We start from the raw sequence: 21,573 nt of genomic DNA, 5'->3' as shown, positions 1-21,573 counted from the left end.
ATGTTATGATGTGGAATATGATGTTTTCTGGCGTCGGTGACCAGTGCATGTGTGATGCCTGTAAATTGAAAATCCAGTTCGGTTCCAGATTGTTAGATAGTTAAAAGTAAACTTATGGGGATGGCAACTCCTTTGAATTCTCCTGCATCTTAGAATGATCCTAATCATTGCTGGATGGTCTTCTAATGATTGTTCAGGATGGATACGACGTCTCAGCGCTCTTGGCATCTGCTTTCTATTCTTATACGTCCTTTAATTATCTTAATAGTAGTGGTTGTGTTCCCTGTAATTATCCTAATGATAATGGGTAGATTGTTCCAACCGTGCATAATTAGAGTGGCCCGTTGCTGGTGACACTGTCGAAATCGCTAACAGATGCTTCTGTAGCGCCTCGCGAGCTCAGTCAATGGTCGCTCCTCTTGACCATGATGTGTGCCTCTCACCAGAGAGCTCCATTGACCATTCTCTCTGTTGAGGGTTTTGTAGGTGATCACGTTTACAAATGGGCAATCACAGATGCATTTTTTTCTTCTTGGTCCTCTCCTCCCTTTTTTCAGTCTGTGAGCGCCCTTGCTTCTTTGCACGCGTGGAAGGTCTCAGCGTTGATTCTTCGTCATTCCCGTTGGCCTCGATGATGGTGGTGGGACAGTTTCTTTACGCGTCTTCCAGTATCTTCAGTCGTTATCTTATTCTCGGTCATTTCTTCAGTTCAGTTTAAACTTCGCGCTTTTCATTTGGTTTCGGCTGGTTTTTATTTCAAATTTCCTGTCGGATTTTTTCTTCGGCCAGTTGTGTTTTACTTTTGCAAGTTTAAAATTTGGCTGCAACGTCATCCTTTTTTTTTTTTGATAATTTATTATCCATTCACATAACTTTTATAATACTGACACTACTGTCTTATTCATGTTATGTTCTAGCATGTTTTATTTTAAGCCTGTCGTGCTTTCTTAAGATCCAGAATCACATTTCGGCATAAGGCCAGCATAATCTAATAGCAACAAATTTTAAAATATCTCACATTTTTTTCATGGGCGAACTCGATTTTCTCTTAAGTTTTCCGTGACGCCATTCTCTCTTGAAATTAATCTGCATTTTCTTGTCAAGTTTATTCATGCTTGATTTTCCCACTTTTAGTTAACCAAATTCTTTTATTTTTAATCTCTCCGTTGTGTGTGTGTGTGTGTGTGTGTGTGTGTGTGTGTGTGTGTGTGTGTGTGAGCTTGTATGTGGGTGAAATTTTATGTCAGAACTTCCGACCTTCTTATATATCGTATCTAAGCTTCGACGCTCTATAGTGTTTTATTTACTTTAGAGCAGTGGTGTTCAACTCGTTTCAGGCCATGGACCACCAGGCCAATAAAATAAATATATCGTGGACCATTTACTTTTTGAGTAGCGATAAATAAATCATAGCAAATAAGCATTTTGAACTGAAATATATTTCTTACTCAAGAATGACAACTTGAGGATTGTCGTTATATTTTTTGAATAGGAATATTAATTTGAGAGGAAATTGTTCTTAAGCTTTAAAATACACTGAAGACATGTTTTTTAGTGTTAGGACTACTGACTGGGACGTACAGCCCCAGGCCCAAGAAAATAAAAAGGAAGTGTAAAGAAAAATGGTACGGTATTATGACTGAGAAATTTTGTGCGCTTTTGACAGTCATCCTGTGAGGAAGATATTCTATCAGTTTGAGTGCATGTGTATATAAACACACACACACACATGTATATATATATATATATATATATATATATATATATATATATATATATATATATATATATATATATATATATATATATATATATTATGTGTGTGTGTGTTAATTTTAACGTATGATGACCTTTCGTATACATATATAAATAATCAGTTGGTGATGTTTTATCAATTTGAAAATTATATATAATATAATATATATATACGTTTGGTGACGTCATATAACCCTATGATCGTTTATTTTATATTGATTTATATACCTTCTTGTTATTTATCTTGGTTCCCCGCGGTTTCATTATTGCAAATGACTAATTTTAACGTACAGATGACCTGGGGCTGCATGTTTGACACCAGTTGGTCTTGTTTCATACTTGGTTTTTTCATGTCTTGAAACACGTTTGGTGACGTCATGCAAAAAAAATCCCATTTTAGATAAATATTTAGAACTTCTTGTTATTTATCTTGTTCCTTCGGTTTCATTTCTGCAATGACTTGTACTTCGATGGTGGGGCTGCATGTTTGCCCGTGGTCTTGTTTATACTTGGTTTTTTAATGTCTTGAAATATATATATATACGCAAAAAAAAGTCCCACAGATAAATATTTAGAACTGTAAATTACTGTACCTATAAGGTTTCTGCATCTTGTACTTTTATGTATATATATTGTGTGTTTGTATATATATATATATATATATATATATATATATATATATATATATATATATATATATATATATATAGTTTATTCTACATTTTCAAGTTCACACCGAATACAAAAGAAGTTAACAGAGCATTATATACAAAAACAGAAAGGGGGTTGGGGTTACAGTTTGTTAATGTGGTCAGCATGTTCTTTAAACAAAAAGACAGGGACAAAGGATCAAGTGATAATCCAGGGTGAATATTAACATTACTGGTGCACGTGGCTTCAATAAACACAGTCCAGCAGATTCCTTTTCCGATGGTCTTTGACCTTGTAGATTATTGTTGAGTTACCACGGTAATTGATAAATTCAAGTCACTGTTTATCGTTGTTTCAAAACCATGCAACAGTTCAATTCCTACCAGGGACTAAGCACTTATGCTCCGTAGGGGTGATGGTGCTGTAGGCATTACTTAAGGATCTTTGCAGCATCCCTTTGGCCCCTAGCTGCAACTTCTTTCATTACTTTTACTGTACCTCCGTTCATATTCTTTTTCTTCCATCTTACTTTCCACCTTCTCCTAACAACTTATTCATAGTCCAGCTGCAAGGTTTTCCTCCTGTTACACCTTTCAAACCTTTTACTCTCAATTTCCGTTTCAGTGCTGAATGACCTCATAGGTCCCAGCTCTTGGCCTCGGGCCTAAATTCTATATTCTGTTTTCTATTCTAAGCGATTATCAGTTATAATTCCTCTTGGGTGTAAGTTATTTTTGAAGTATAGTGAACTAGATATTAAATAGTATTTGTGGCTTCATATTTTTTAACATAAGTCATGCTCTCACAAGTAACAAAAATTTGTATTTTTTCTCATTTTGAACCTGGCGTTGGGAGTTACAAGAAATAATTTCTAAGAGGTGGTGCCATGTAAGTGGAGGGAAGGGGGCGGGGCTTTTTTGGGAATGTTCATCAGAAGCGTCATACACACAAGGGCGGTAGACGAGACGGCTTCTTGGTGAAGCCTCGAGTCTGTATGTGCGAATGTGTTTGCGCAGCTGTTCTTTATATGTTCTTTCATTCTACACTTCTCTTCCCTGCCTTTCTTATTTTCTGCTCTTAGATTTCTGGGCGTCTGCTGCGCTTTGAATTGACGGTATGAAAAGAGATTAGGCCAAGGCTTACAGAAGAGAGAGGGGATATATTCTGGTAATTTATAGCAAGAGCAAAACATGATTAACCACTGTACAAAATTAGTAACCTAAATATTGCAAAGCTATTCTTATATCGTCTCTGATAAAATAAAAATGACATAATTTACATTGAGATTTTATCATGGATGTTGATCATAAAAAGTAGATTGTAACCAGTGGACGTACTGGTTATTCATAAGCAAGTATTGAATACACACATACACACACACACACGCTTTCCTTGTCTGATAAACAGTTGCAGAATTGGTAATGCGTGTGCCTCCTATATCTGAACTGCTCTTTTTAGTCATTGGTTTTAATACATCTTTCACTAATTTGAACTGCTTATGCTTACAATTGAATCACTGAAGTGGTCCTCAATCTTGGAAATATTGAGGCACTTGCTTTTAATTTTTGCACTTTTGGAAACATGGAATTAAAGATCACTGATCTCAAGATTTGTTTTTGGTGACAAACTACTTAAAAATAAATATACAAAGCCAGACGTAACAAAACTGCAAAAATGAGTTGTCGTACACGACCTCGTCACCACTGATGCTTCAGTCCACGGTCTTCAGTCTTGAGCATCGGGAATAACCAACAACAAGGGGGAGGGGGAGACCTACTTCTCCGCAGAGTGACGCCATTCGCATATCAGGTCGGTTTTGGCTCACTAGGGGAAAGACCTCCGTCTCCTATAGGTTTTGGACCTAGGGGCTTCTCAAGGAGCGAGAGCCGTGCTGACAATTAATTAACAGCGTAATCGAACAACAAGGTGATGTTGGATCGACGTCTTCCATGACGGCATTGTATCAGCCTTTTCCGTTGGCAGGCGTGATGCTCTCGTATATCATTGCAGAAATGGGCGAGAGAGATTAATGCTATATTTTGTTGGCAGTACAATGAAATGGTTAATTTTTTATGTTTGTTTTCGAAATATCGTGCTTTATTATCAGATTAGTTCAAGCAAGCGGTATTTGTTTTCAGTGTCTGAACCCAAGGCGAATCTCAAGGGAAATCCTTACGAACATTTAAGTTACAAAAGGGAACCGGATGTTCTTAGTAAAGTCTACGGGACATGCAAGTACAATACAACCCTTTAAACCCTTTTTAGGAGCACATTTTCGTTTCTTTATATTTGTATCTGTCTATCTTTTTCAACACACCACATACATACATACATACATACATACATACATACATACATACATAAATATGTAATCGTCTGTATCCACACAAAATATAAAGAATAAAATGGTTCGTACTTTATTGACAGCATTTGCTCGGGTAACGTACATTCACGCTTTCTTCAAAGTGACGGTAAAAAGGTATATTGGAATATATACAATAATTTTTCATTTATTTTGTATACATTTTAGAGTGCATCCCGTAATAAAACGGTAGGCATGTTCTGTCTCCATGATTTACTTTTACTATATCCGAAATTCCTTTCCGTGTACTCGGAGAGTGTGACGTCCCCTCCTTCTAAGGAACTGCTTGATTGATCGATGGACTGATTAATTATCATAACTTTTAGTGGTAACAATGACGGTCAACCAAATGAGACGAGTTTATCGTCCTATCGTCCTCAGAGGGCTGAGATATTTCAAGATTCTTTTCTTTTTTTTCAAGAACTGAGCCAGATTTAATATCACAGTGTACCTTGCAAGGTGCACTGTTGACTACCAAAGATTCTTTATCTATCCTCTTTTAAATTTGTATTGCTCCAAGTGTCACCCATCACATAAAAAATGCTTTATCATTATAGTAATAGATGTCATTTCCCATACACTATGGTTATCATTGAATAAGATAATTGTGTGCAAACATTCAGGTGCATATCGTTTTACATCAAGGATGAAGAACACACACACACACAAATGTACACATGTATAATACTTGATTTTTCAAGAATTCAAAGCATTCTTTGTGCTATGCTTGAGATTTGGTGAAAGAAAATGCCACTGTTTATACAGACATATATTACTGCAGATATAGAGGCCTTTTTTTTTTTTCCTAAAATGTCTTGTTTTTCAAAAAGTGATCTAGAGTTAATCACTAAGGCTTTTGTTATAAATCAACACATTTACAAATACAGTCCATTTTGTTTAAAGTGTGATCCATTGTCTATTTTTGTGAAACTTTTTATTATGGTTTTAAAGTTTTCTACATTTTTCCTTCTAGAATTTTTAGCCATTGTCTTTATTCAGAAGAGTTTCATTTTCCTTGTAAAAAAATTTACATGCACCCATGTCATTGTTGTCCTTGCAGAAAGTTGCTACATTGTCTTTGTTACTATGTTGTCCCTGTAGGATTTTATACTGACCCTTGTCTGTATTGTCCGTGTAGAATTTTGTACTATTGTGTGTTGCCTTGTTAACCTTTAGAACTTTATGCTAACACTTGTCATCATTGCCCTTGCAGAATTGCGGTCACAGTTGAATGAACAGTTGCGGGCCCTAGATGGACGGGTCGACACGCAGACGGCGTTGGTGGTGGAGCTGCAGGAGTGGTTCCGGAGGAGGGCAGAGCTACACCAGGACTATGCCGCCAAGCTCGACAAGCTTTCCAAGTCTCTGCATGCCAGGCACAAGGAACAGAAGATAAAGTGAGTGCAGATGTATTCCTTCTAATGGTGCCACAGCCAGGCACTTGTCAGGAAGTTACATGCATTTAGTTTTTGACATGCTTACACAAACTTGCAATTTCTGAACCTGTTCTTACAAAATTTGCATTTTGCTCTAGGGATGTTAAGAAAAATTTGGATAATCTTGATAGCTGGGGTGGCGAAGACCCTGATGGTTTCTTCCCTTTTTTTTTTTTTTTAAGTTTCTAGTGTGTTGTCTCCCAAGATAGTAGATTCTATAGATTTTCATGTTGAAGTAGCTGTGTGGATGAGCACAAGCTTAATAATAGCGTGCTTGTTCCAAAGACTACAGTAACTACAGGCCAATTTCTAATCTCCATGTGCTTTCCAAAGTTGCTGAAAAACTTATTTCATAAAAGTAACCTCCTAAGTAATTATATAGCTATACTGTAGTTTCTAACTCGTGCGGCAGCCAAAATTTTAAAATTCACTGTAGCGCTTCTGTTGTTTTAGTGTAGGTGATTAGCCCCGCCCACTTTCAGGAAAGAATAAGTATAACGCAGCTGAAGAGCTCAATTTGTTTCTGGCAGTTAACGACTGAACTTGAGTTGTATGAGCAGCTTGGTTTTGGATGGTGTATCTGATCTCCATTTTGGTGAAGTATTCGTCTTTTTGGTAGCCTTCATGCTATATATAGATAGTTTAGGGTTGTTTAGACCTGTTTTTTCACTGATTAAAACATTTATTTATGGACTATGTCACACTACTTCATCCAGTATTCATTTTTGCAGCAAGGCCTGCAATACTAGACTGATGAAAGCCTCATACAATTCACATACTATCTGTATTAATTGTTGTAGACAGATTTGCACAATTGACTTGACGTGTGATGAATGCAGGGACTGGGATCAGGGAAAATGGAAGGTGTTAAAAGCTTATTTAGATAAGCTTGAGAGAGACAGGAAAAGAAAGGTGGCTGCTAGAGCCAAAGTTAGGAATTTAACTAGCCTAGAGTCTACTCCTAAATCAGGTGTAACTGATTTGCCTGTTGTGCCCTTTCTTCCATAACCAGCCCTCCGACTATTCCACCTACTCCTTTACATGGCTCCCATGCTTCCGACACCAATCCCATTGCGAGTCTCAAAGCCTGTTTTGACCAGAAATTTGGTCTCATTGTGAATATTGTGGCCCAATTAGGGCCAATCATGGGTAAAGTGAGTGAAAAAGGTGAAAGTGCAGTGTCAGTGGAGGAGGTGGCTACTCATCCTGCCAGTGCTCCTAGACGAAGGTCACTGCCAGACTCCCCTAAACCTGGGAGGAGGCATACTAGTAGTCCAAGGAAGTCGGTGGGGTTTGCCCACAGGTAGTCCCCCCCCCTCGGTCGAGCCTGTTACCCAGTCCCAGGCCTCAGTGGACAGTCATTGATAAGGCATCCAAAAGGATGTGCATCAGTTATCAATTAGTGCTTCGGATTCCAGTCCAGACAAGAGGCACCGGTGGTGCTTTCCAGATGAGCCTCGGCCTTTAAAGATGCACGAATCAGTTACAGATTGCTCGTCTCCGCTCCCCTGTAAGCAGTTCAAGGAACCTAAGTGCAGCCCCCAGCTTCATGTAGTTGATTTTTTCCTCAGCTCCCAGTTTAAGAGTGCCAGTATTTGGTGCCAAAGCACCTATCCAGTTCCCAGAAGCATCCATTACCTTCTTCTAAGTGCCCATTGTTTGTAACTACTTCTCCCAAGTGCCCAGCACCAGTTTCTAAACTCTTGGCGCCATCTCCCATTCTCTTGGCACTGGCTGCCAAGCACCTGATGCCACCTCTTCAGTTGTCCGCTTCCGTTTCTCCCATGCTCATGGTGCAGGACCCTTCACTGGTACCCATTCAGTGCCAACTCACTGACATTCTGGGCCTTTTACAGAAGATGTCTGCAGTAGCAAAGGACCCTCTGGAGGTGGCTCTTTCTCTGATTTCAGCGAATGATGAAGTTGTCGACCTGGTGGTCTCTTTTCCAACTTTCTTCACTCCAGCTGCCCCAACTTCTCCTGCCTCTACCTTAATGATAAGGAACTAGCCTGATGAGAGTTCTAGGCTTCTAAAGATGGTTCTATCCTCCTCGTCCAGGAAAGCCTTGAGTGAGTTCGTAGTGTGGCTCTCAGAGAAGAGGGAGCAAGGCAAGGCTGTCTTCTGTTCTTCTCCCGCTCGTCTTTCACATAGGAGATACCTCTCTCAGGAGTCGCTGCCTCGTCCCAGGGGGATTTCTCTGGCCTTACTGATTTGTCACACAGGACTGCTTTCGCATCGGTGAAGATCTTGTTCGTGTCAACGGAGCTCGGTCATTTTAGGAGGAATATTGTTAAAGTGTTTGAATTGCTTGCCAAGCTTTTTAGATTGGACCATAGGCACTCTTGCAAAGAAGATTGAAAACTGTTGCGATCTTGCAGGGGGCTTGTCTTCAGACTGGCTGGGTGTCCTTTCTTGCTCAGACAAAGCCATTAGGGACGGCTCCCTGGAATTTACTGCCTTGTTTTCTCGGGGGGCGCTGAAGAAGAGGGAACTTCAGTGTTCGTTCACCACCGATGGGGTCACTTCCACCCAGAAATCTGCTCTCCTTTTTTCACTGCTGGATTGCCATCATCTTTTTCCTCAGACCACTGTACAGGAGATAGCTTCAGACCTCCAGAAAAAGTCCACCCAAGATCTCCTGGCTCAGTCAACCAATTGTCCCAAGGAGTCTACCTCGTTTGGTACCAAGACAGTCTCTCCTCTCCAGCAGCAGCCCTTTCGTGGTAGTCGCCTCTGTCCAGCAGCAGCCCTTTCGTGGCAGTAGAGCAAGGCTCCAGCCTAGGCCTCATTCAAACTTGTGCTCAGTCAGACCAGCTAAAAAGACCTCTGCCAAATCCTCTTCTCAAAAGTGAAAATCCAGTCCTCTGTGTACCAGTGGGATCCAGACTTCTCTCTCTCTGAAAGAGGACTCTCTCTTGACTCATTGGGCTCAGTTTTTTTAAATTGTGACCCACCTTATTTCTTTTGTTTTTGAATAAATACAATGGAGCTGGTCTTTTTTATCTTACTGGTCAAGATAAGTGTCTGGTATTTTGCAACTGTAAATCCCCCCCTTGCTTTCCTGGGAAGTTATTGCTGTTACTTTTGTATCTGGAATTATTGCCTGAAATGGATTGTCTCTTACTGTTTTTCCCTGGATTTATTTCCATCAGTGGAGAGTGTCTAACTTTTAGCTAGAGGCAATTGTCATTAGTTTAGTGTCTCACTTTTTCCTGGGAATTGTAGCCATCAGTGGAGTGCCCATTCCACTATTTTTTACATGATTTTCATCAGTTTTAAGCCAGTTATATCCACTATTTTATGATAACTACATGAATATAATGTATCATATGCTATATGTATGATAGCTACATGAATATAATGTATCACACGCCCTTACCAATTCCACTTCTTTGTTTCACATAATTTGCCCATTTGGCTTGTTCCATGACTGTGCACCTGAATGAATAATAATAATAATGAAAAATCAAATACCCTATCACATCTTAGTTACAAAATTAATGTTTTTAGAGAATTATTTTCAGGGAATTTAATACACATTCAGTGTTTGCATCATTTTGTTAATGGCAATAACAGTGCTGATAATTGTTTTGGTAAAAAAAAAGTGTTCATTATATTTTTTGTAGATGTATGAAAGAGTGTTAGGGAACAAAACAAAAGAGGTACTGTAAATCTCATATATGTAGAAGTTGAAATCTGTAAGAAATTTTGTAGCAAAGGCCTCTTGTAGTAAAGGGCTTTCTGGCCAGGGGTTCTTAAAGAGATTCCTATAGCTAAGGGCTCCTGTGACAAGGAGTGTCTATAGCACAACATTCCTTTCACAGAACTAGCAAAAGGTTGGTAAAGATTAATTATGGAAGCACTGAGTTCTTTTGACAAAAAGCTCTTATAGCATGCGATATGTAGGGAACCGTAGCAAGAGACCCCACTAGTATGGACTCCCATATCAGAGGTATTCAACAGCAAAGGGTTCAAAAGACTTCACTGGCAAGAGGGTTTAAAAAGTAAAAACCTCAGGTAACCCAGGGATTGTTAGCTCCTTTTCCATCCTTAAAGCCTTGTCTGGAAAATTATGACGGTTTTCCTTGAACTTGCAAATCTTGGCATTTGATCTGAGTGACACTGATTGTATTAAGCACTGCCATAGTGTGGCACTGGTCTTCCTGTTGTGTGGAGCTTTTGAAGGTTAAGACAATCTCTCTCTTTATTTTTATAGCTAAATTCTGTGTTCCTTGTGGTTAGTATTTACAAAATAGAAATGTGAAGTTGTAAATAATTTGTCATTGCATAATCCAGTATCTAGTTACTGCAGTTTTATAAACATTTCAGTGATTTTATAAGAGGAATTTATTTGCCTGAATGTGTTTCCAAAAACAAGATATATATTAGACAGGCAGCGTAGTTATACTAAAGATGATACAGAGGTCACTTGAACATGATAATAAAATATTTCACATACAAACATATCAGTATTTTACAGTACTGTATATCAAAATAGGATATGTGGCAACATATTTTACATTTGTATTCTCAAATGTTCTTTTTTTTTTGTCACAAGAACAGAATGTGTAACTCCGTCAGTAATAAAATAATATGTGTTACAAGTGCTGTCCTTGTGACAAAGAAAACATATAAGAACACATATGTAAAGTATGTTGCCACATACCCTATTTTGATATATTGAAAAATACTGAAATGTTACATGTGAAATATTTTATGATCATGTTCCAGTGCCCTCTTTATCATCTGTAGTATAACTAAGTTGTTAAATTGATCTTTTATATTAATTATGAAAAAACCCATACTTGGTTACCAGTGTGCATGGAGTTTGTGTGAAATAGCGTGAGTGAGAGACTGGCGAGGGAAATTCCAGGGGAAACTCTCCCAACAAGCACCCCCATTTTGCACTTTTGTAATAAACCAGAAAATGGACAAGTTGAGTCTCATTTGATATACCACCTCATGACACACGTGATTGGTTGATTGTATTGTCAAGAGAGACCTGATTCAACAAAAGATAATGTTGTTAATATCCTGTAGACTGGTTGCAGGAGGGAGGAAGAATTTTTTTGTAATAGATGAGAGTAAAATACCTATAAAATGATTCCAGGGAGAAAGGCGAGAAGCAATGTAAGTGGTATCAGGAGAGTGAGATAGATAGAGTTGATACTTTTTCAAATGCCAGCAGAATGTTTCCCAGTCTTGTAAACTTAACTGTTCCCAGTGAGTGAGAGTGTACACCAACTGAGATGGGATTGAGAGTGTAAGGTGTCTTGTAACTTTCATGCTTGATTACACTAGCTCTTTTTTCAGAAGGGAACAACTGCACCTGTTCAGTGTCTACAGTTGCTGGAACTCACTGATGACACAGACCAAGAAAGATGCAAGGGATCAAATGGCCATGGCAGATGTGTACCTGAACAACATCATTCCAAGATTCACTCAGGTTCAAGATGATGTCACCAGAATTTACAAGAGAGTAAGAGCCCAGGTGTTTTCCATTTAAAAGAAGTGCAGAATAATTTTGATGTATCTGTCAGATAGAAAAATATGTCAAGTAATTTGATTTTGCACCTTTTGGTTGGTGGTTTGTCATTTGCAATTCAGTTCTGAACTCGTAGAATGACTGTAGATTGTGTCACAGACTTTTGTATTTCACAGAATGACCATAAATAATCACAGATCTTAGGAATTTGGTACATTTTTTCTTGTTAGTTATGAACTTTGCAAAATATGAATTTTAATATAATTATGGTGCATACAATAGCTTTATTTATGTTATGTAGCTCATTTTGTGACCTAATTTTGTTTTCCTTCAGAACTTCAGTCAGGTGGAGAGGAATTTTGATTAAAATGATTAAATAAAATTGTTATGACTCATTGTCGAGGCATTATGCTAATCAAATAGTTGTTGTTTGGCTTATTTTTAAGGTACATATTTTTTTTTGCTAAAGTGAACTTGTGATTGCTGGTGAAAGCTTTCATATCAGTTACAGTGAGAGGAAACTATGAAATAGCATGCTGAGAAATAGATGAATGGAATTTGGACTTTGCTATTTATGCATTTTCCAAATTCCTAAACTGATCCTTGAATCAAAAGTTTAAGAAAATGATTCATCTGAAATTTCATGTAGTATGTGCAAGCGTTGAACAGGAAGGTAATGCTCAAATTTCTTGTAGATAAAATGTTTAGTAACTGGGCATTGATTGACAGTTCGTCTTATTTGAGCTTTAACTCAAAATCTGGAGTACTTTGATGACAAGTATACTCCTGTTTTGAGAGATCATGTTGATGTCATTCTGTCCATTAGGTTAAAGCAGATCCAGCGACACATGTAGAATTCTACTTGTAAGCAAATTAGGGTGCTATAAGAAAAGTTTACCTCGGATTGCACATTTTATATTACTCTACATGTTGCTTTGTTTTCAGTTATTAAGTGGTAATTGATAAATGAGGGGCACTGGGGTGGTCTGCTTTTACCCAATGACAGAATTTACTCATAATTGTGTTCTAGTCTTTGAAGTCAATACCTGGTTGTCCCTTTCATCTTGAATGATAATGGTACCCTGCGTGGAATTTTCTCACCTTTAGATAATAAGTAATTATTGATTATAACACCCAACATTTTTATGTACATTTGTTGAATACCAGGTCCACTTCCTTAAAAATTTTTTTACATTTCTTCCTCCTCATGCTGGTCCATAATAAACAGCCCACTCAAACAAGACTGTGTATTGCTGTTTGATTCTCTTTATTTATGTCTTGCTAATTCATTGTATTTAGGTAGTAAAATAGTCCAGTTGGTGTTTAACTTAGCATTATATCATTAATATACAGTTTTGTGTTAGTCTAATGTAAGTGGTGATTTCAGTAAATTACAATTTAAAGTATTCATTGTAAGACTTATAGTCATTTGCCTAAGTTCCTTCCTCTAACTTCAGTGTCGGGAAATCGGCTATGAAAGCCATGAAGAGTTGTTGAAGGTACTTCATGAGCTACATACCACGATGAGGACCTACCACACATACCAGACTGAATTCAAGAATGCTGAGACAAAACTTAGGAACTTTGAGGCTCAGCGGTCCAAGTTAGAACAGGGGATCCCCAAAGAAAAGTTGGAGAAAAGTAAAAAGTTCAAAGTCATTGAGAAGGAAATTCAAAAGGTAAGACACTGTGACTCATTTCAGTTGTGAGAAAAAGAACACACGCGCTCTCTCTCTCTCTCTCTCTCTCTCTCTCTCTCTCTCTCTCTCTCTCTCTCTCTCTCTCTCTCTCTCTCTCTCTCTCTCTCTTTTTCTTTTGATTGCAGATGGAGGGAAAGATTTAGATTGGAGTAACAATAAAAAGTTGACATGCTCAGGCTATGCGTATGAAACTATTTTAATCAGCAAAACACCACAAAATTTGAAAAGCTTGCTTAATAGAATGCATCATATATGTAGAAAGTGGGATTCAAAATAATTCTAAGAAAAGCAGAGTATCCTCAGTGGGATGAAATAACATTAGATGGAGAAATGTTTACTGAAGTTTAGTTTTTCAATATTCAGGAATAACAAATCCAGTACGGTTCTCTTTAGTAGGAATGCAAATCAAACAATGGGCAGGCTGAATAAGATTTGGAAGTCTATTGGACTGAAACTGCATACAAAAGTAAGATTATACTGTACTCTAAGTCAAGCATCATCTGTATTGCTATACAGATATTTTTGATGGTACGGCAATAAAACTTTGGTAGATTTTATTTAATTACAAATGAAATTTTAAGGAGAATATTAGGAGTCAGATAGCAGTATAGAGGGAAAATGATACTACAGTATAAAGGACATTACCAAAGTTCCATATGCAGTCTAGATGAGATAATGATAAATGCACAAGATCTGGGAGAATAGTACATGCCTGTGTCAGCTAGGCTCCTGAAGGCATCAGAAGAATTGAAAGACCCAGACCTACTTGGATAAGAACTGCAAGAAGGGCAGCAGGAGGTGTGTGTGAAGATTTGTGGGAGTCAAAGCACAGGAAAGACATGAGAGGTTAAATTTTACAGAGACCTTTTTGTGCCATATAGTATAGGAGATGGTGGTAAATATGTATATACACAGTGGCATCTCAACTTAAAGGACAGTTCAGGGGATCTGCACCTTCTGCTAAATAACAATGACTGGCAATGACCTACACAGTTGGGTACCATGAAGCCAACTTGCTTAGCTTATAGTGAGTGTAATTTCATGTATACAGCACTTTACAGCATATCCTAGCTAGTATTTTGTTTGTCATTCACTTTAAGATAGTGAATTACTTATTATTCGAATTCAGAGATATGGTATATCTGCAAAAGGAGTTACTTCTACATACATATACTTGTCCATAACACTACCTACTTATGCGTACAAGATATGTGTGTCTATGTAAAATACTAGGTACGAATCCCATGCAATATAAAAAAACATAAACATTGTTTCTTTTTAAGAATAACCCCAAATTCTTTACAAAAAAAAGTGAGGGAGAAAGATTGAGAGAGAGAGAGGGAATACACAAAAGGCAAGCAAACTCATTTAAGTGCTTAGGTTATCCTAAAAATGTGCAACACTATATGACTGTGTTGTATTAAGAACAGCAAAGTGCTGTACTCCATTAGGTACCTCGAGAGAGGGAGAGAAAGAGTGGTGGGCTGACAGTAAGTGCTTATTGTTTCTAACATGATGCGGATTCACATACTATACCATGCTCACATACTTAGGGGAAAAATACTGTACATACAGTTCAACAATACATTAATTGTAAGTGGATTCCAATCAATATCCCAAGTCATATTAAATACAGTACTCCCTACCTGCATATTAATTAATGTTTGTATAATCTTACCTGAAAGACAACAAAATATATACAGTAAACCCCCCGTATTCGCACGAGATGGGTACCCCCCTGCAAATAACTAAAATCCACAAATACTTAAAACCCTTCAAAAAACACATAGAACTGCCTATTTTGATAATTCAAACACAAAAAAAAAAACTAAAAATGCTTATATAGGTATTATCCAAACCCACCGTTTGTTAGAAAAAAACGTATCTCAAATATAGCCTAGCCTACACTAGGGGTGTTCAATACCATGTACAGGCAGTCCCCGGTTTACGACGGGAGTTCTGTTCCTAAGCCATGTCGTAAACTGAAAAATCGTCGAAAATTGTCCAAAATCCTAAGAAAACCTTACTTTTAATGCTTTGGGTGTATTGAAAATGATGTAAACTTCATTTTTATTGAGTTTTTCATAAAAAAAAACCTCCAAATTTTTATTATTTTGCCATATTGGAGCCATATTCCTTCCATCGGTTCGGCGTACAACCAGTCGTAACCCCGGAACATGTGTCGTAAACTGGGAAATAATTTCTGATGAATATATTTGAAAAGTGTCGAAACGTCGTAAGCCAGCCCTGTTGTAAACTGGGGACTGCCATATATGGTAGCCTTGCCTACATTATAAAGTATACTCTATGCATATACGGTATAGTAATTATTAATATCAGCTAATTCTGGAGGTTCATGCAGAGTGACATGATAATTCAGTACAAAGAGAAATTGAATAACAAACAAGAATTAACTTAGCCTACACAATGGTATATCGTATACATATACGGTAGCCTAGCCTACATTATACTGTACTCTATATTCACATATTAATATAGTATTATACAAACATCAGCATAACAAATATGCATCTTTTCCATGGATCTTTTAAAATGTTATGCCTTACTTCACTGTATTCAATAATATTGTTTATATTCTTATATTGATTTTATATTATCAATTGCAATCAATGTTTTAGTTTGGAAATCGATTACGTGGTAAGTTTATTTTGCCACATTTAACTAAGTTCAGAGCTCTTTCCTTGCTTCTAGTTAATATAAATGTATCTCTAGATACTCTATTTACATGGGGCAAGGTTATTTTTCATTATACTAAGTGTTTCTAACAGAAATATAACTAAAAGACGTCTCGTTTTGAAATTAATTTAGTTATTTTCTTTGTTAATAGATGACGTTTGCCGTTTGGGGCATGTTTGTTTTGTGTAAAAAAACTATTCCGTTCGCTATTTTCAGTTGATTTCATCACAATATGAGGTTTACGTATTTATCTTTTATTGGCGTGAAAACAGCAATAATATGTGTTCTTTCATGCCTAGTAGTTTTGATTAAAATACTTTCTCTCCAATTTTATTTAAGGTCAAGTTTCATCCATGTTGCTAATGCACGATAATTTATAGTCATTAGCAGCTTGAACATTGTTTTTTCAGCTTCAGCTACAACTTGCTGCTTAAATTTAGCAGTATATTTCCTTGCTGATCTTTTATCCATGGCGAATAAGGGTATAATGTAAAAATATATCAGTCCTATTCTACTTAACGTCATTTGTAACATAACTATGGTAATTGTTTACTACCGTACGATGGTTGAAATACAAGCAAAACGGCTGTTGCTATTTAATTCGGTTATAAGCAAATCAAGTTTCTCGTTCGGTTGTTTATGGCTGTATGCATTTATGCAAGAGTATAACATTACTAACAATACTTTTATCATTCTCTTTTACTTTTTTAACTAGAAGATGGGATAAAGAGATAGAGGAAAAGAAGTTGGTCTCTTGTAATTTGGTCTCTCTTGCTGCCTGATTGTATGCTGCTGCCTGCACCCGTGCGAAATTTAAAAATATTTCATAAATATGGTCGTATTGGTATTAATTGCTTGCCCCATCACAAAATCAAATTATCGTAACTCAAGCACTACCTGGGTACCTGAGTATTTTAATAGTTTTATCATGAAAAGTGCATTTTGTCATGAAAATTATATGAAAATACAGTAATTAGTGAATATTTCTCAGTGAAAAATACCTCAAAGCGAATTGTGAGACCGCAAATACTGTCTATATATATATATATTTATACAGGCAGTCCCCGGGTAATGTCAGGGATTCCGTTCCTACACTTTTAATCCTCTGGGTATCTTGAAAACGACATAACCTGCATTTTGTTTGAGCTTTTCATAAAAAAACCTCTAAATTTTGACCATTCTGCCATTTTGGAGCTGTATTAAGGTTCAGTGTGCCATCAGACTGGCCACGTAAACCTGGAACTTGCGCTGTAACCAGGAAATAATTTTTGATGAATATATATGACGAGCAACATAACCTCAGAACAACATAAGCCAAATCAACATAACCTGGGGACTGCCTGTGCATATATATATATATATATATATATATATATATATATATATATATATATATATATATATATATATATATATATAGAATGTGTGTGTGTGTGTGTGTGTGTGTGTGTATATATTTTATATATATATCTATATATACATATATATATATATATATACATACATACATATATATATATATATATATATATATATATATATATATATATATATATATATATATATATATTTTTCAATGTTTCTTTTATTAATTTTCAAATTTCCCGGGTCGCTGCGCTGACTCACAAACAAGCCGCCTCAATTTTAGCATCAGTGTGCTGCATCAACAAACTGGTAGCCTAGCCTACATTATACTGAACTCTATTCACATATTAACAGTATTATACAAACATCAACATAACAAATGTGCATCTTTTTCACGGATCTTTTAAAAAGTTATGCTTTACTACAGTGTTTCCAATTGTATTATAAATTGCAATCAATGTTTTGTTTTGGGAATCGGTATCGCGGTGTTTATTTCGCCACATTTAACTAAGTTCAAAGCGCTTTTCTTGCTTCTAGTTAGCGTAAATGAATATGGATACTTTATTTATTTGGGACACGGATATTTTTCCGTTTATCTAAAGAAGTGTTTTAAAGTCGAAATATAACTTAAATGTCTCGTTGTGAAACTAATTTAGCTATTTTTTTCGTTAATATATGACGTTTTTGGGAATCGCGGTTGGCCGTTTTGAAGGGAATGTTTGTTTTGTGTGAAAAAAAATCAAGATTCCGTTCGCTATTTTCTCTTGATTTCATCATAATACGAGCTTTACGTATTTATCTTTTATCGGCGTGAAAACAGTAGTAATTTGTATTCTTTCTTGCCCAGTAGTTTTGATTAAAATACATTCTCTCCAGTTTTATTTACGGTCGAGTTTCATCCATGTTGCCGATGCACGATAATTTATAGTCATTGGCAGCTTTAACATTTTTTCTCAGCCTTAGCTACAACTTGCAGCTTAAAGTTACTGTAACGGTATATTTCCCTGCCGATCTTTTCTCCAAATAAGGGTATAGTGTAAAAAATATATCAGTCCTATTGTACAGTACTTAACGTCATTTGTAACATAACTACAGTAATTGTGTATTACCTTACGATGGTTGAAATACAAGCACAATAGTTTTTATCCGATACGATTTTTAGCAAAACAACAGTTTCCCGTTCGGTTGTTTATGGCTGCAACGCATTTATAAGAGTATAACGTTTCTAACAATACTTTTATCATTCTCTTTTACTTTTTTAACTAGCAGATGGAATAAAGAGATGGAGGAAAAGAAGTTGGTCTATTGTAAGTTGGTCTCTCTCGCTGCCTGCCCCTGCGTGAAATCTAAAAATACTTTTTCCTAAGTATTTTCATATCGGTATTAATTATTGCTAACCCCATCGTAAACTCGAAATATCGTAAGTCGAATTATCGTAACTCGAGCACTACCTGTATTTGATAACTGTCTTTTCTTTATTAACCAACTTGTACTGATTTATGGGATACTTTAATTCTAAGATGAGGTACTTAGCTACTGGGTTTCGTGTATTCTAGCCTAACAAATGGCTAATCCGGCAAAATGGCTAATCCGCACCCTCCAGGTCCTAATGATGCCGGATTAGTGATGGTCAATCTGTATATATATATATATATATATATATATATATATATATATATATATATATATATATATATATATATATATATATATATATATATATATATAAGGGATTTTGACAGAGGAAAATCTATTTCTGAGGAAGGTCCTGTCACCCGGTGAAATTCCATTACAGCACGAATTTCTAGGTATAACCTTTGCTAGATATACCAGAGAAAAAGAGCTTTCAGGAAAGCTGGGGTTACTACCCCAGTCGAGCGTCTTCTTGGAAGACGTGGTATAAGAAGGGGTGAGTGAATTACCACTACCACGGAAACCTACTGAAAGATCGCTCCTTATCAAAATCCCCGAAAAGAGCGGTGAGCCGTTACAGCCCCCACACCAAACACCCGCCAGGACGGGGCGACACCAGCGCCACCTACCTCATTCCATGCTAGCACTAACCCCAGACTTGGCATGTGCAAGAGGGAGGGGAGAGTACTAGGTGATACAGGAGGGTCACCCGGGTGACACGGGACCTTCTCAGAAATAGATTTTTCCTCTGTCAAAATCCCTTTTCTGAGTCCAGTCCCGTGTCAGCCGGTGAAATCGTGATAGAGAATCATGCCAAGGCTGCAACAACCAGGAAAAAGAAATAAAGGGTAATCTGAAGAAAAGGCAAAAGTTTTACCAAAAATAATTTTAATTAAGCAATCTCTTTATGAAGCAAGAACTCTAAAACTAAGTTATATTAAATCTAAGGCACATTGAAAAAACTTAATACTATGAAACAAGGAGGTTCCTGACTGATGGAGAAAAAGCCCCAAAAACCTTAAAATTACTTAAAGCAAGGTGAAACATGAAATGTGTACAAAATAACTCTAAATATAACCTTAATACTATACACGTAAACTTAGGCTAAACACGTAAGAGACAAAATCAATTAACATTAATATATACATCCATCCGGGGTACATGGAGCCAAATAAAACTGTCCAGTACCCCACAAAGGAGCAATAATGGCATATCAGATTACAGCTTTTTCCATTAACAGGTACAAGAAACAACAATATGAGGAGCCAGGCAGTGAGGTATAATCAACCAGGAGAATAAGCAGAAAAGTAAATGAGGCAGGCGGGCGGGGGAAAAGGAAAGGACAAGGATATGATTAATTAAGGTGGGAGATGACACTTCCCTGGCTATTGTAGAAAATTTCAGGGCTTCGAGTGATTTTAAATAGTGGCGTTTAAACACTAGAGGTGATTTCAAACCCGTAAATTTAGATAACTCTGAAAAGTCCATATTATGAAAGTAATTAATGGAAGTAGCAACTGCTCGAATATCATGAACCTTAGGGACTGAATCTGGGTTGGCCTGTTTAATAAAATATAAAATTTGTTGTCTTATAGCATTTAGTGAAAGAGTACCACCTTTCTCCCTGATAAAAAGAGGACCCGACTTACTCTGTGGAGTTCTTGAAAGGTAAGATTTAAGTGTATAAACTGGACATAAAGACTGGTCTTGAGGAAGGGGCACCACCTTCCAAGGGGACCACCTGTCCTGTGGGTCTTCGTTCTTAGCTAAAAATCTCGGATCAGGGGAAAGGAGGACCTCTCCAGACGGAGGAAGTTCACAAAATTATCACCTCTAGTGAGAGCCGACAGCTCTGAGATTCTAGCACCTGAAGCCAAGCTAATCAAAAATAAGGTCTTCCTTAACAGATCCTGATAAGAGCAATGAAAGTTATCCAGCTCTGATGCTAACTTAAGGACGTCATTGAGAAACCACGTAACCGACTGTGGGCGTGATACTGGTCTCAGACGAGCGCATGCTCTGGGGATAGATGAAAAGTAGGAATCTGTAAGGTCGATTTTAAAGCCAGAAAGAAATACTTTCTTTAATGCTGACTTGATTGTGGTAATAGTGGCCGGAGCTAGGCCTTTCTCAAACAATGATCTAAAGAAGGAAACTCCTAAATTAGCTGTCATGATTTTGGCTTCAGATGCTTTTAGAAAGGAGGCTAATTTTTGACTGCTGAGTCATACTGTCTAATAGTAGAATCTCTTTTATCTGATTCTAAAAACAGAGTGTTGACGGGGTCAATGTTTGCTCCTTTTTGAGCTGCGAACTTTACAAAGTCCATAAAACTAGGGCATTCTGAATTCTTGAGGAAGCTGACACAGTCTTGGTTTGTACTGTCTGAGTCAGAATGGGCTTGGGGATCCAAGACTCCGAGTCCCAGTTCCTGAAGAAGAGGGAACCAATTGCTCTTCGGCCAATAGGGGCTACTAGGCTAATTGACCTTTGAATGTCCTGAGTTTGTGTAAAACTTTCAGCAGTAAGTTTATTGGGGGAAAGATAAATCTTCTCCCAACTGTTCCAATCTACTGTCATTGCGTCCTGTGGCGAACGCCTGAGGGTCCAGGTTGGGGGCCACATAACAGGAGCTTGAAGTTGCTCTCCGTTGCGAACAGATCCACTTGGAGGCCCGGAACCCGGCGGCAAATCCACTTGAAAGATTC

At 37.2% G+C, this 21,573-nt stretch overlaps 1 protein-coding gene across 20 annotated transcripts in view; it reads left to right on the top strand.

Annotated features, from left to right (window-relative positions):
- LOC136836061 (SLIT-ROBO Rho GTPase-activating protein 1-like) overlaps positions 1 to 21,573 on the top strand; it is a 797,683-nt gene that overhangs the window by 677,626 nt on the left and 98,484 nt on the right. For all 20 annotated transcript variants that reach the window (XM_067099977.1, XM_067099978.1, XM_067099984.1 and 17 more), the window contains 3 exons: positions 5,982 to 6,165; positions 11,519 to 11,684; positions 13,148 to 13,369. In XM_067099977.1, coding sequence (XP_066956078.1) covers positions 5,982 to 6,165; positions 11,519 to 11,684; positions 13,148 to 13,369 — 572 coding nt within the window. The remainder of the gene's footprint in view (positions 1 to 5,981; positions 6,166 to 11,518; positions 11,685 to 13,147; positions 13,370 to 21,573) is intronic.

Source organism: Macrobrachium rosenbergii, chromosome 56 (assembly GCF_040412425.1).
Source record: "Macrobrachium rosenbergii isolate ZJJX-2024 chromosome 56, ASM4041242v1, whole genome shotgun sequence".
Taxonomy (NCBI): domain Eukaryota; kingdom Metazoa; phylum Arthropoda; class Malacostraca; order Decapoda; family Palaemonidae; genus Macrobrachium; species Macrobrachium rosenbergii.
This window is presented reverse-complemented; position numbering and strand designations above follow the sequence as displayed.